At 34.9% G+C, this 15,567-nt stretch overlaps 2 protein-coding genes across 7 annotated transcripts in view; one reads left to right on the top strand and one right to left on the bottom strand.

Annotated features, from left to right (window-relative positions):
- Positions 1-15,567, top strand: part of ACAD11 (acyl-CoA dehydrogenase family member 11) — a 70,767-nt gene that overhangs the window by 38,676 nt on the left and 16,524 nt on the right. For both annotated transcript variants that reach the window (XM_074312842.1, XM_019725930.2), the window contains 2 exons: positions 1,022-1,129; positions 2,545-2,643. In XM_074312842.1, the coding sequence (XP_074168943.1) occupies positions 1,022-1,129; positions 2,545-2,643 (207 nt within the window). The remainder of the gene's footprint in view (positions 1-1,021; positions 1,130-2,544; positions 2,644-15,567) is intronic.
- ACKR4 (atypical chemokine receptor 4) overlaps positions 1,782-15,567 on the bottom strand; it is a 36,597-nt gene continuing 22,811 nt past the window's right edge. Inside the window, exons 1-4 of one of the 5 annotated variants that reach the window (XM_074312847.1) lie at positions 6,617-6,821; positions 6,300-6,483; positions 5,371-5,406; positions 1,782-4,821 (exon numbers count right to left, since the gene is read on the bottom strand). In XM_074312847.1, coding sequence (XP_074168948.1) covers positions 3,760-4,821; positions 5,371-5,406; positions 6,300-6,314 — 1,113 coding nt within the window. In that variant the 5' untranslated portion in view covers positions 6,315-6,483; positions 6,617-6,821 and the 3' untranslated portion in view covers positions 1,782-3,759. Of the gene's footprint in view, positions 4,822-5,370; positions 5,407-6,081; positions 6,177-6,299; positions 6,484-6,616; positions 6,822-15,567 lie in introns of those variants that run through there. The other 4 variants (XM_074312846.1, XM_019725935.2, XM_019725933.2 and 1 more) reach the window with 4 other exon arrangements.

Genomic DNA, 15,567 nt, shown 5'->3' with positions numbered 1-15,567 from the left:
GAGCCACCAGGCCTACCGGAGTATCAACATATTTTGAGAGATTTAGACTTAACTCAGTTTTCATAGGTATTTCAGTGACTATCCTTAAAGTCATTGTAAGAGGTGATACTGAAAAATTCTTCCTCAAAATCTTGTAAGTAATCAGTATTCATGGGAAAGGTTTTAGATAGTATTTTTAGAAATTTGATAGGACTGAAAATCAGAGGAAGGCATCTAGAACATTTTGCTCTATGGCAGACACAAAGCATTCTTTTCTACCTGAGAGTGATACTACAGTGTTATCGTGTACTGAACAGTGCCCTCTAAAGGTTAGAGAGGGTCTTTGAAGTTATCTAATGTCATTTTCTGCCCAAGGCAGAGATTCTGTGTTTAGCATTCTAGAGATAGGACTTAGTACTTTTCTAGATGGTACGGGGTGCACAAAAACAAGAGCAATGTTAGAGGCAAAGATACAATAATTACTATGTGAGTTCAGAGGAAGGAGATATTTGTTGGGTAATCAGAGATTTTTCACAATGGAGGTGGCTCAGAAACAGGAAATTACTTAGGAATGATGGGTAGAATTTCACTTGAGAGAAGGCATGGCCCAGGCAAACATGTGGAAGTTAGAAAGCACAGGCATGTTTGAAGAAGTGGAGTCTCAGTAGAATAATGTTTTCCAGTAGCATTGCACTCACTCCTAGGAGAACACATTTGTAAGACAGCAGGCAAATGTTAGGCCAGTAAATTGTTTTCCTCAGTCCTGATTGAGTCAGACTTCACGAGAGCCATGATTCACCGAGATGAAGCAGAAAAGTGTCTGTGATTCAGAACAAGTTGAATAAATATGCACTGAATGCCATGTGCTTGTAACTATTTATGGCCCATCATCATTGTAAATTATATTTACTATTATGCTCCAGAATATTTTTGTTAGCAAGCATTTACTTTAAAAAGATGCATGTCTGTATTATCTACATAAAGTTTGAACTTCATGTTGGTAAATTTTTAAATTTGAAACAAATGCTTTTATTATGTATAGACACAGGGAACATGGAGCTGCTGCACCTATATGGAAATGAAAAGCAGAAGCAGCTGTGGCTTGAGCCTCTTCTTCAAGGGAGCATTGCCTCTTGCTTCTGCATGACAGGTAAAAGCAAATCACTGTTTTCCCTTATGCAACCAGTTATCCCAGAGTTCTTGTGGATGAGCTGAAGAAATGTGGGAGGTGGTTCTGTGTGTCAGGTAAACTTGCCCATGGCCGGAAATGTGACTTTGTTTGTTTGGAGCCCAGTTTTAAAGTTTGGCATTATGTAAAGTGCAAAACAAAACTGTCCTCCCTTTTGAGACGACACCAGATGATATTTGCTGGTAGCCTACTTTGGGCATTAGTAGAGTAAACCTAGTTTCACAGTCTTTTGACTTGCATTTCTAAAATTGCCATCTGTGGATACTTAAGATCTTTTTTGTTCTTATGTATGAAATATTCATCTTTGGGATAATTTTATATTGATAACTATAAAATACTTAACTCTGCATGAACCCAGAAAAATAGAACTTGCATCAATGCCGGTAGTATAGCTCAAATTATACTTATATGGGGAAATAAAAGTAGGAGCACATTAATAAAACTGGGTTTGGTACCATTTGTACATAGGAAACTAATTAAAAACTCTTCAAAGGACAAAGTCATCATTTCATAATTGAGTTTAGAATTAAACTCAATTTCATTTGGCCATAATTTTGGCCAGATTTTATTGTCTTCTATAACACTGCATACATTTATAGTAATAAAAGTGATCTCCATTTAAATCAATAAGAGGCATTTATTGGACACCTGCAATATGATGCATTATCTACAAAACACTAATTTGAGATTACAAAAGAAGTAGAGTACACAGCTTCCTTTCCAAAGTAACTGAGTCCCTAGTTTTAGAAATAGAACACATGAAATAGCTGAAGGACCAATTTAAAAGAACAGCATATTAACAAGTGCCGATTACTATGATTGAAAGCTGGCCTATACATTCTGAAATGCCATACACTAAAGCAGTCGTGTAAGAGTGTCCCATGGAAAACTTTCTGAAGACATTAAGTATTGAGCAGGTTTTACAGAATGCAAAATAAATCCGTGAAAGTGTTCCTGATGGAATTTGCCACGCACAGTTAGAAACATAGTAAACTGTATGATGGTGAGATCTGGTTTGTAGATATTTAGTACAAATTTCCATTGTGGGAAGAACAATATTTTTAATCTACTTTTGATGACTGGAGAAAGGATTGAGTTGTATCCCAAGTCTTGTATCAATGAGGAAGCCAAGAATACAATTCAGATTGCTGATCCCCAATGTTCTAAATACTTCATTCATTCTTCCAATGCACAGTTATTGAATACCTACTATGTGTAGGCTATGGGGGAACCAGAGCGGAACAGCGGAAGGATAGGAAATGAAAAAGACAAAGATGCTGTCCCTGTCCTCAAAGAGTCACATTTCCTTATCTAAGTCTCTTTTGTAAATTGATGATATCTGCTTTCCTGTAAATTCAGCCTCTGCTTATTTATAGAGCCTGATGTAGCGTCCAGTGATGCCACAAATATTGAATGTAGCATCCAACGAGATGGAGATAGCTATGTAATTAATGGCAAGAAATGGTGGAGTAGTGGTGAGTATTCAGATTGAGCCTTTGTACTAGAAGCTGTGCTAGAATAATATGACACATAGTTGTTAGTTTCATGATCACAGTTTTTAAATTCTGCCTTTGAAAGCATCTTCAGATTTAGAAATAGTTGATAAAAAGAAAGGTAATTTAAAATGTTTATCTTAAGAGCAGAAAATGTCTTTTTCTTTTATAGTTTGTGAAAGATAAAATTCATAATAGTGCACAATATTTTTGACCATTGTCATTTCTATCAAAATGAAATTTTAATAGGAACATACAACGTGGACTCTAATGATTTATGTATAATTGTTTTTAAAGTGAGAAGCTATACATGTTATTAAAAATTATTGTGGTACATATTTTCATTGCTTAAAAATACAAATGTTTAAGTGAAAAATAAGAATCTGTATACATAGAAAAATACATTGTTTAGTCAACCTGCAGTAATAGACTCACACAAATGGATTGACCCTTTAGAAAGTTGTAAAAATTGGAACCTAGATAAATACGATTATCTGAGGATTGCTTCTAGAGTATACATGATAAATTTAAGACACCCAGTTTATTACTAAAGAAAGTTGACATATGAAAGCACATTATGTGTTTAGAAACTTACCAGGAATGTATTAAAAGGGCTAGAAAAGCTTTTTATTATTTTTTGTTGTTAATTGTTATTCTTTCTGGAGTTTTATGAAATCACTACAAATTAAGCAACAGGTAAAGAAAGCTAGAATAAATTTTGCCATATAGTTATTCAAGTACTAAAATTATGCAGGGAAGTCATTCTTATATTAAAATTTAGATAATTTAAAATAATTTTAAATGCACCTTAATATAAGCCTCTTCATTAATATTTTAGATGGCCTTAACTCAAGCTTTTATTACTTATGCTTGTTACTGCTATTTTCCAATATTGTTCATTTTAATTTTCATGTTCTATGCATTGATTATTTTGTTTCCTCTTTTTCTTGACTTCTACCTCCCTCCCCCTCTTAACCCCAATTTCTTCTCTAAGTTGCCACCTCAGTGTTTCAGATTTGAGTTTCAGAGTAATGCAGCTGTTTCATCTGAAGCAGCAGCATCATTCTTGTATATTGAAGCAAGACGGCAGTTTTACATTTAAATGCTGAATGTACTGGTTGGCTCTGTAGGACCTTCAGAATCAAAAGGAAACTCCTCCACATTTTGTCGTTGTCTTCTCCAGGACCCATATTTCTTGGCAGCTTTCATAATGTAGGTTTTAAAAGAGGATCCCATGAAAACATACAGGACTGGGTTTAGGCAGCTGTGGAAGAGGGCAATGCTCTCTGTGATTTGGATGGCAACATCCATGCGTTTGCTCATGTCGCAGTCGGTGATCAGGGAGTAGATGATGTCTATCGCTTGGCAGAACTTGACAATGTTATAAGGCAGCTGAGTGACAATGAAAACTATCACCACGGTGAGCAGAACTTTGAGGGGTCGAGATTTTTTAATGTTTGGCATCTTGATGAGCGTCCTTGCCGTGATAAAGTAGCAGACTCCCATAATAAGAAAAGGTATCACAAATCCAATGCAGATTTCCAGCATCTGAATCGATGCTTTCATTGATGTTCCTAGGTGGTATGGAAAGATGGGAATGCACCTGTCCTTGTGATTTACTGTATAAAACACCAGCTGAGGTATACTCAGCAAGATGGCAGCCAGCCAGACACAGAAACAGATGATCCGGCATGGTTTTCCCACTCCTGAATGACTTGGGGCTTTAGTTACTGCCCAATATCTGTCTATGCTGATACAGGCCAGAAACTGCATTCCAGAGACAAAATTGACTGTGTACAAGGCTGAAGTGACCTTGCACATGATTTCCCCTAAAACCCACCCATGAACTGCATTAACTGCCCAAAAAGGCAGAGTGAACAGAAGGAGTAAATCTGCCACCGCCAAATTCAGGATGTACACATCTGTTTTGGTTCTCTGCTTCTTGTAATAGGCATAAATCACCACTACTATGGAGTTGCCTGCAAGTCCAATGATGAAAGCTATTGTGAAGAAGGCAGGCAGGAAAACTTTTGCAAAATTTCTGACCTCCTCTTTTATGCAGATCAGTTCATACTGACTGTAGTCATGAGTGCTGTTTATTTCATTTTCCTCATAATAATAATCTGTTGACTGGTTGTGTTCCAAAGCCATGGCTGTAATCTAAATGGCAAAAAGAATACAGGTTATTCATTTTAATATTGCTTAAAAGGAAATACTTTTTATTTAGCACATGTTTTGTTCCTTTACTGGAGAATAGATTGTTGTCACAACATACATGAGCCTGAATCTGCCACTTTTTGAAACCTTTTAATGGAAGTCACATTGGAGAATATACCCAAGACTAGTTTTTCATCCTTTGTTTTTACAAGCCTGTGTGCAGGAATTGGCATTTTCTTAATCTTTAAATTCTAAATAAAAGTAGTGACTTTTTTTTGTAAAAATAGTTTTTAAAATATGAAAATACCCTGTAGTAGTAAGATAAGCTTACACAGAATTCAGAAGTTTTAAAATTAATAATGACTGTCAAGGTTTTTATTATAGTGCTGAGTTTGTTTTGTTTTTTCCTTAGCCTTCCTATGCCTCTTTGGTTATTTTTGTCCTTGGAAGAATATCAAATATTCTTATAGAATCATTAATGAAAATATTATTTTCAGAACAGTGTGCCAACTTATGGTACATTTTCAAGAGAATATTTTTATACTTGCTAACCTTTTTGGATGAGTAAAGCAAACTGAAGAAGGTCCCCTGGGGAAAGATAACCACATAAAAGAACTATTAATACTTTCATTTTTTTATGTAAAAACCAGGGGCGGACAATTTAAAATAACTCCTTTTATTCTTAGGATTATTTGAAAAGTTCCAATCTGGAAGATTACTCCAGTTTTCATTTTCTTATGCATTAATTATTGACACAATATGAACTTTGTTCTTTCCTTTGATCACAGAAATCTTGAACCTGAGGATAAGGAATAAGATACTAAGGAAGGATATTTTAAAATAAGAATTAATCTTACTAAAAATGTACGTAAGTACGAGAAGGAATGGAAATGATTTGCAGAAATGATCCTCTGGCAGTTACATAGAAACACATTTAGATGTCTTTATAATTATTAAAGAACAAAAAAATTACTATTTGTAAAACACATAAAGCAAAAAAATGCTATAGCAAAACCTATTTTCTCATTAAAATTTCATAACCAGGTCATGATATTTAAATAATATATTTTCTTCTTGTTATATTCAGATTTTTTAAGGTTAAAGTATATAGCAGTTTTCAAATAGCTCTTTTTTTGCACGTGTAAACATTTAGACTTTTATGCATCAAAACTCCCTCTACATAAGTAAATACACAAAGTCTCTGGGCTTTTTCTAAAAATATCATATTCAATTGAGAATGAGAAAAGAAAGAAAAAAACCAACCTGTCTCAGTGGGCAGAGAGGACCAGTCTTGAGTGCAGAGTAAGATCAAATGACCTCTCTGACTCAGGCTACTTTTGTTTTCGTTTTATACCCCGCCTTTGTCTTGCTTCCAAGAGGGCTTTCCTGAAATTTAACCTTGCAAGCACTTGATCTTTTATTTCATGTATAGCCATTCTGTGAAATCAAACCCCAGTTTTTAAGTGTCCTAGGATACAAACCTGAAAGAATTCCATCTCGTTTCAACAACTGCAGCGATTTCACAGTTTCCACTTTACCAAAGGTGACCAAAAGTACCTGTAGCTGAGGAACTAACTGCTACCTGGAAGAATTCACCTAGAGCAGCAAGGCAGCTAACAAGCACTCGTAGCCAGCATGTAGAGAAATGCTCTAAAGTTATTTTGTCTGCGAAAGAAAACAAAAATTATTTTAGCCCAGAAAGTTATCTTTTTGAAGACTAAATGATCAAAGACTAAATTTTAAGTAATCATTAGGCATATATAGAAGTTAATTGTTTTATGCCACGTTAATATTTTACTTAAACTATTAGACTCTTCTTGGCTTCACTGTACTCTTCTGTCCTTGATCCCACAGTATGCCGTTCCCCATGGCTTGAAACTCTCTTGCCTTCTTGTAACCTTTTTCTTCAAAGACCAGCATCCTATCCTATGTCTGAGTAGGTTGTTTATGTTTCCCACATTTCAAAACAAATGAAAATTAAAAAAATTTATGCAGATTTAGCCTTTGTGGTCTATTTGAACTAGACTCTCCTCAAATTTGCATAATAGTTTCCTTATTATATATTCACGCAAGGCTAGGCTCAGTTTTTACCCGCAGAAGTTATTTCAGACCCATGCCATTTTTTTCTCCAAGCAATTCCTCTGACTCATTGTTTAGTAGCGTGTCATTTAGCTTCCATGTGTTTGTATGTTTTTCAGTGTTTTTCTTGTAATTGATTTCTAGTTTTATACCATTGTGGTCAGAGAAGATGCTTGATATGATGTCAGTCTTCTTAAATTTATTGAGTCTTGTTTTGTAACATCTGGTCTAATCTGGAAAATGTTCCATAGGCACTTGAAAAGAATGTATATTCTGCTGCTTTGTGGTGAAATAGTCCAAAAATGTCAATTAAATCTATCGGGTCCAATGTATCATTTAAGGCTGCTCTTTCCTTTTTGATTTTCTGTCTGGTTGATCTATCCATTGATGTCAATGGGTCATTAAAGTCCTCTACTATCACTGTATTACTGTCAGTCTCTCTTTATATCCATCAATATCTACTTTATATATTTGGGTACATAAATATTTACAAAGGTTATATCCTCTTGTTGGATTGATCCCTTTTTATCATTATGAAATGTCCTTCTTTGTCTCTTGTTATAGCCTTTGATTTAAAGTCTTTTTTTGTCAGGTATAAGTATTGCTAGCCCAGCTTTTTAAAATTTCCATTTGCATGAAATATCTTTTTCCCATCCCTTTATTTTCAGTCTGTGTCTTTCGATCTGAAGTGGATCTCTTGTAGGCAGTATATGTAAGGGTCTTGTTTTCTTCTCCATTCAGCCACTCTGTCTTTTGGTTGGAGCATTAATCCATGTACATTTAAACTAATTATTGATGGGTATGTAGTTATTGCCATTTTATTCTTTTCTGATTGTTCTTATCTGCAAACTGAAAATCTACAAGAGATATACAAGAAATAAAGAGAAAAGAACCCAAACACAAAACTACAAAAAGTCATAGACATACAGAAGAAGACAGCAAGAGAATAAGAGGATGCCTGGGTCTATAGCAGACATCCGTCTCACCACAATGGGGTCCTCATTGATTTTCACAGCCAGATGTTGTGGGACTCATGTTCCTGACACTGGTGCTCCAGGTTGGGGAGCCTGGTGTGGGACTGGGATCCCTCACTCCTCGGGGGGTGGGGGGAACCTCTACAGCGGATATGTCCCTCCTGGTTCTCAACCACCACACGTGGGTGTGGGACCAGTCCATTTCGTGTCTTCACCCTTTGTACCAGTTTTGACGTGGCTTCTTCTTTATATACTTGGCTACACAAGTTCTGTTCAGCTAGTCTTAAGTTAGTTCTCAAGTGTGGTGGTTCTATATTTAGTTGTAATTTTGATGTGGTTGTGGGAGGAAGTGAGCAACAGCATTTACCTAGTCCACTATCTTGACCAGAAGTTGATGCTGTACTTCTTTAATGAGTAGTCTATAACTGCAGCCTCCACAATTAGCAAATACATAGTCTTCAATCCATCAATGTGGTCTGTAAACACAATACTGATTTGCGGGCCTTTGCTCTTGCTATCACTTTTTTCTAGACAATTACTCCCACTTCACTTTAGCTCCCTAACTCCTATTTAGGATTCAGATTCAGGTCTGACCTTAACATAACTTAATCCTTAACCCTTCTAGATTAGATCAGATATATATACTCTTTACTCCAATAGCACTATCTCACCCTGGTGTTGGTACTTATTAAAACATTCTATCTTTCATAGCAATCTTGTATCCTACTATATCCTCAGCATTAACTTCGTGCCTTACTCATAGTACCAGCTTACTCAATAAGAATTAAATACATAAATGAATCAATTGATTGATCGATCAATCCATGTTTAAGGAACTTATCCTCCACAGACTTGTAAGTTTAGCAATGGAGCTGGAATTTGGGATCCAGATCGTCAGTCTTAGACTACTTCCACTTTGTTATATCATCTCTTATACATCTTAGTTATTATTTGTGGGCTGTCATAATTTGCCCCATTCAACTATTGTAGGACTTTTAGAATGTTTCCAATGTTTTGCTATTGTAAATAATGTTACAGAGAGCCATTTGTAGATATTGTGGGAAACTAAACTTAATCTAATCTTACTGATAAGTATTGGAGAATGTGACTATCTCTGTATAAATATCCTTTTTTTTTTTTTTAACACAAAACATAGCATGCTTATATTCACACTGTAGAATAATCCTCAAGTTCTTTCAGATATGTGCATAAAAGTCTTCCTTATTCTTTTGTGGAAGGGTTCCATTATACATACCACAGTATATTTAAATAGTCTCCTATTGGTGGATATTGGATTATGCCTAATTCTTTGCAAGTACAAACATTAGTTCGGCAATGCATAACCTTGTGTGTCTGTCATTTTATTCAGGAATAGCTCTATCTGTAGGCTAAATCCCAGAAGTTGAATAGATCAAAGAGTAAATGACTCTATAATTTTGCTGTATATTGCCAACTTTTCCTCCATACGGATGGTATTACTTTGTACTCCCACCAATAATGAATAGAAGTGTCTTATTTCCCTAGTCCCTTGCCAATAGAATGTGTTGACTACTACTTTGCTTTCTAAATGACTTGTAACAGATTCAGTACTCCTCCCTGCCCTTCCCAGACATGTGTGAAATATTTCTCTGATTTTTTTTGCTTTTTAATTTTGTTTTTCAATATATAATAGTTTTATATAGACAAACCAATTGATCTTTTTCTTTTGATTTCATTTATCATTTTTAAGGTTTAAAATTTCTTTCCCATCCAGAGATTTCTTAAATATGAAATTATCTTTTCTTCTAGTCTTTTATGGCTTATTTAAATTAAAAAGAAATTTCAATTCTGATCTGTTTGGAATTGATTTTGACCCAACCATATTCTGTAACAACAACAGCAACAGTAGCAGCAGCATGTAACATTTATTGGATACTTATTAGATTTAAACCTTCATAGGAGTAGAGTAGGATTGAATGTCAGTGGGTGAGATTGGTGGGGTTTTTTTTCAACTGTATGATTGTATGATAAATATCATTTTTATCAAGTGGAAATTTCATTGAAAAATGATACTTAGAATTGTTTTTGTAAATTTGAATTACAGCTAAGTATTAGTTGTAAAGCTAAGACCAATGAAGTTTTTCACCTCAGAAATTCAATGTTGGTAGAAGAAACAGCCTTGAGGCTTTGAGGATGGCGAACTATGCTCATATTATATAATTATTTACCTCACTTTATTGTTATAGCCACATCCATACCCATCAGTCATGTTTTTTCTCCACCTGTCATCTTTCTTTGTGTTAGAGAATGATTTTGTTAGATAACCATGTGGTTTATAAGAGTCTAATAAATTAAAATTCATCAGCAAATATCAGAGAAATGTCATTTTCACCCAGAATAACCTGGCACTTGAATAGTCTTGAAATACCAGAGTCTGGATTTAAAACAATTATTTTATCGATGCCATCTGTTTTCATTCATGAAGGTCTGTGTCACAGCAGATGTACATAAATGCTTTTTGGTCTATTCAGATTTCCTCTAATATATTTCATTTGTGACGTTTGGTATCCTGTCCATTAACCAAAATAATATAAAAGAACAAAACTGTCTTTAAAAGAATATTTCAGCTGCTGTATGTACCTGCCAAATTCTACTTGTAGCTGAGATGATATGTTTGTGAGGGGTATTTCCCATTTTCTGAAACATCAAGGTTAAATCAAAATATTTCAAAATCTACAACCAACATATCCACCCATACTTCCTCTACTTAATGACCCCAGAAGGACAGCCAGTTTTGAGGTTTTAGAAATCTATTGGGCATTTACATAAGCTGTGGCAACAAATTTTCATGACAGAAAGAGCAAGGCAAGAAATGTTATTGGGAAATATTAGAGAAAAAAATATATTCTGAGAATTAGAAATATAGGGCTTTTGACTAGTGCTTAAGGGAACTGTAAAGATTTTACTTCTGAATGATTCAGTTTCTAGTTATCTAGGATTAAGGTCCATGAAACCTTAAAAGATTTATCTAAAATGTTCTTGATTACCAGGATAGAAATTGAGAAAGAAAAGATCTGTAATGAAAATGAACCCTAAATCATGCCATTCTGTCCTAATCTGATTTTCAGAAATATGTTCACCATGGAGACAATAAGTTATATGGAGTAAGTGGCCTGACCCTTCAGCCTGTGGGCCTTAAGTTTTCCTACAACTGAAACCTCAAAAACCTCAAGTAGAAAAATAGCCAATTGAAAAATTAAAAGTGAACCTCTCTAGAATAAATTATTTCTCTATAATTTCTAAGAGTCAAAGCATTATTGTATATTATTGCACATCCATGGCCCATCAAGGGTAAAAAAAAAAAAAAAAAAAATTCCACCAACTTAGCATTTTCAGGTACGAAATTTCAGATAATATCCACAATGAAATGTAAGTATTATTATCTGCCATTTGAATAGTCCTAGTGTTCTTTGGGTTGATCCTCAGATTAGTAGGACTCATTTTTTACCTATTAGCACCATAGATTTCTCTTGTATTTATGAAAATGCTTGTATTTTTTTCTTTTAATGAAAAACAGATTCACATCTTTGTAATATCATAACTTTCGTCTTTAATTTTATTTGAAACAATTGGATTTAGTAATAAGAGTCTGTTGCAAAAGCCCAGAAGGGTAGGGAAAATGGGAAATTGTTCTTTATCTCATTCATAATATAGACATTATGTCATATATTTGGGGAAAACATAGGAGAGACAATTTTGCCTAAGATATTTATCTGATTACAGTGTGGATCTAATGGCCAACTTAGTGGTTTTTTTTTAGTTAAAAGGCTTCTAAGCTAGTTAAACTTAGTTCTAAGTTAGTTAAACTTGTCGTAAGTTAGTTAAAAGGCTTCTCCCTTACTTCCTAGTCACAGATAAAATCATACATATGTATATCTGATTGCACGTTCTTACAAGTCTGGTGGCTTTGGCCATGGGGAAAGCAGTCATCTGATTCAAGGTCTAAATCAAAGCAGTTTAAGGTGTTTCCTTATTCCCCTACCAGCCTGAGGATGAACAGTCACCCATTTTATGCACATTACCTTCTTCCCCTTCCCTCCCTTTCCCAGATGAAAATTTTTAAAATCAGTGTAAGTGTTTCATAAGGCGGAGTGTGCATGTAGGATTTCTGGAGTTATGTGTGTTATCACGCAGAAGTGGGGAAATGCCCCACCCTATGCAGGAAATTGCTCCTCTGTAACCGGCAGATTAAATGTTCAAGTTAAAAGGAGATTAGGAAGGAGGAAAAAAACAACAGTGAGTTTACTCAGCAAGTCTGTCTCCTACTCCTAATTGAGATTTACTAATTTGTTTACAAGATGGTAGGCTAGGTTTTTTTTTAAATTTACTTTTATTTATTTATTTACTTTTGACATTCAATATTACTTTATATTAATTTCAGGTATACAGCGTAGGTGGTAGGCTAGTATTTTTTTTTAATGTTATTACATTTTATTATTAAATTAGGAATGGTAGCAAATCAGAAAATATCTGAGATCATACTGTTTCTCATCCCTCCAGACCCCAGTACCATGCCCTAGAGAAAATTCTAACAGTTTCTGTTTTCAGTTTTTTGCTTTCTGCTGCAATTTTAGGTAAAATGCTTTTGTTCTCTCTCCCAGTTTATTCATTTTAGACACTATCCATTGACTCCCCAATTTGAATAATGACATTTCACTCATTTATATTATAACTCCGCCCTTTCCTAATTAATGCTATGTATTTTGTTTCAAATTTTTAATTACTTTTTAAACATTACATGATCTCTTAATCTTTCCTCTGCATCCTCATTGGCCAGAATCTCTTCAAGCTTCATTGTACAACGTAAGAATATGAGTGCACTTACTCCTTTCTCCACCTTTAATCCCTTCCTTCCATGTTGTACCTTATACACCTTATATCACCACAGCTTCTACTTTGGCGATGACATTTATGGTCTGCCTTGCAAGTCACAACCATGTTGACCACAGGATGATTCTAAACTGAAAACCAACAGACAGCACTCACCTTATAGGACGATGTGAATATTGTTCGTATGCTGGTCTAAATAGTTTGTTAGATTTCCTGTCCTTCTCTAATCGATGTACGTAATGTAATATCACCTTGGCCATTCTGAGTGTTTCTAGCATCACAATCAATTAGAATAGCTTTTCTAACACTCTGTTAGAAAATTCATGCCATCTTGTAATTGGTTTTATATTTGAATCATGGTTCATTTGTACATTTAAAAATTATTTTCCTGGAGTTTTAATTGCCATTTGTCTTTCATTGCAATATTTGCTTTTATCATATTATATCTTCTCTCCCTTACACATACCTCTATATCGTACCTGTGATTATATTTCTTTCTTTTCTGGACACCTCTCAGAATCTTTAGTGTGATATAAGTCTAATCCTCATTACTTTGCAGGTGACGTTAAAAAAAAAAAAACAACTCCTTAGGATTTTCCCTTTGTTGTTGATGTTTTGAAGTGTCACAAACACCTATCTGAAGATATTCTTCTTACCAGTCGATAGCCCTTTTAATCTGAAGACTTCATCAGTTTTAGAAATTTTTCTTCTACAAGTTTCCTGATCAAGTCTTCCCTTTATTTTTCTCTTTACTGGACCATTTTCTTTCAACTGAACTCCTTTTATTCTGATGTTGGATTTTATGTTTTTTCTCTAAGTGTCTCTATCTTTGCACTCCTATTTTCAGTCTCCGACTTTTTCCTCTGCTGATGGAAATTTTCCTCATTTGATTTTTAGCCTTCCTGTTAAACTTGGTTTTAGCAATCATAGGTTAATTTTTGAGTTTTTATTGTTCTGCGGTTATCCCTGTTTCATAGCATCCTTTTCTGGTTTTATGGTTGCCGTACATTTGGATCTCTCAGATTACATTAACTAGAGCTTTTGTTATTTGTTTCAGCTCAGTTTTGTTTTGTTTTAGGTTCTCTCCGTTTCTTGTTTTATTTTGTTCCTCTGTGGTCCATTGTACAGTTTATTTTTATCGGTCCCTCTTTAATGCTGCAGGCCGACTTCACATACTATAGATTCTTGGTTTTCTGTTCAGACTTAAAAGAAAAGGGTAGCTGGTTGACGTTTTCTTCGTTATTAACACAGTCCTTTTCCAGCCATGTTTCTCTCCTGAGTAGGAATTCTGTAGGGAAAGTTGGTGGAACAGGGCTGGGACTCACTTTAGAGTAAGCTGACGGGAAGCTTGTTTCCAAGTCTCAAAATAACTTTGTTCAGGTTTTTTGTAACACACTATATATATTTTTCTCCTCAGGCTGTCAGATACCTGCCTGTAAGAGTGGAAGCTGGTACATTTGTCCACTTACAAATCTTGGGTTAATCTCCCTTTTGTAGCCTCTCTTCTCAGTCACACTTTCTGATTCTGGGGCCAGAACCATCTCCCTTTGCAGCTCTTTATGTCATTTTCTAGAATCTGACTTTTCATTGGTTAACTTGCCTCTGTTTCCCAGATATTTCTTGAACTCTCTCATCTGTTGGTGACCACAAACACACCCAGTCCTATACCTCACCTTTTCTACTTCCTTTTCTGTTATGGTTATGCCTTCATTGTACCTTTATATTTTTATATTAATGGGATCTTAGGAGCAATGGGACACAAACACATATTTCTGCCATCTTGAATGTCTCCAAGTTGGTTTCAGAAAAGCTATCAAGTCTGTTTCCACTGAACTCTAGTAATTTCTAGATTGTTTCCGTTGTACAGTTTTCTCTGTTTATTTGGTATCTCCTCAGATAGACTGAAAATACCTCAAGAACTATAGTTGTGCATTCTTTTTCATTTGTTTGTTCTGTAGAGCCAGAGATTCAACTCTATGGAGTTTCAAAATTTCAAATATAAGTGCTAGAGTTTAAAGTAGACCCTTCTTTCTGACTTTACTCTTCAATTCTATCCTCAGCTGTTTCTTTACCTCTGCTTGCCTTGCTCTGTTTCTTGCCTCATCATCTTTTCTTCAAGCACTGCTTCTTCACTATGTCCTCTTCCCCATCCCCTCTCAATCTAAAGAATTGAAGGTATCGTTCCTCTAAGCCCTGTCTCCTCTGCTCCTCACAGTCACTGTTTTGTGAGCTGTACCCAGACATTTCTATAGACCACCCGTATTTCTCCTTCATATCTCTGCTACACGTTTAGATCTCCTAGGAATGCTCTGAATAGTTTTGAGACTTACCAGTGTTCAACTCATGATCATTCTTGCTTTGGCCCTACTCCCATTGCTTCCTCTTCTCATATTATTTTGAAAAAATCCCAGACATCATGTCATTTCCTTCAGATATTTTAGTATATATCACAATAAGCGCTGTTTTCAAATGTAACTACACCACCATTAGCACACCTAAAATTACTTAATATCATTACATATCCAGTAAGTATTCACATATCTAATTGTTTCATAATTATCATTAATATTTTAATGTGTTTGATTGCATTAGGATCCAAATAAGGTCTCAAAGTTGCTGTTGATTGATAATTTTTTGAAGTCTTTTTAAATCTGTAAGCTCCCTCTCTCTCTCTGTTGCATTTCAGTTGTTTAAGAAACTGAATTATTTGTCTCATAGATTTCCCACAGTCTATACATTACTGATTGTATCCCCTGCCTTGTCCTTTAATATGTTCATGGAGTTTATCCTTTTAACGCTTGGGATTTTATGGCATTCTTGAACTATT

This window comes from Rhinolophus sinicus, linkage group LG10 (genome assembly GCF_036562045.2).
Source record: "Rhinolophus sinicus isolate RSC01 linkage group LG10, ASM3656204v1, whole genome shotgun sequence".
Classification (NCBI taxonomy): domain Eukaryota; kingdom Metazoa; phylum Chordata; class Mammalia; order Chiroptera; family Rhinolophidae; genus Rhinolophus; species Rhinolophus sinicus.
The sequence above is the reverse complement of the archived record's forward strand: the minus strand, read 5'-3'. Positions and strand labels throughout refer to the sequence as shown.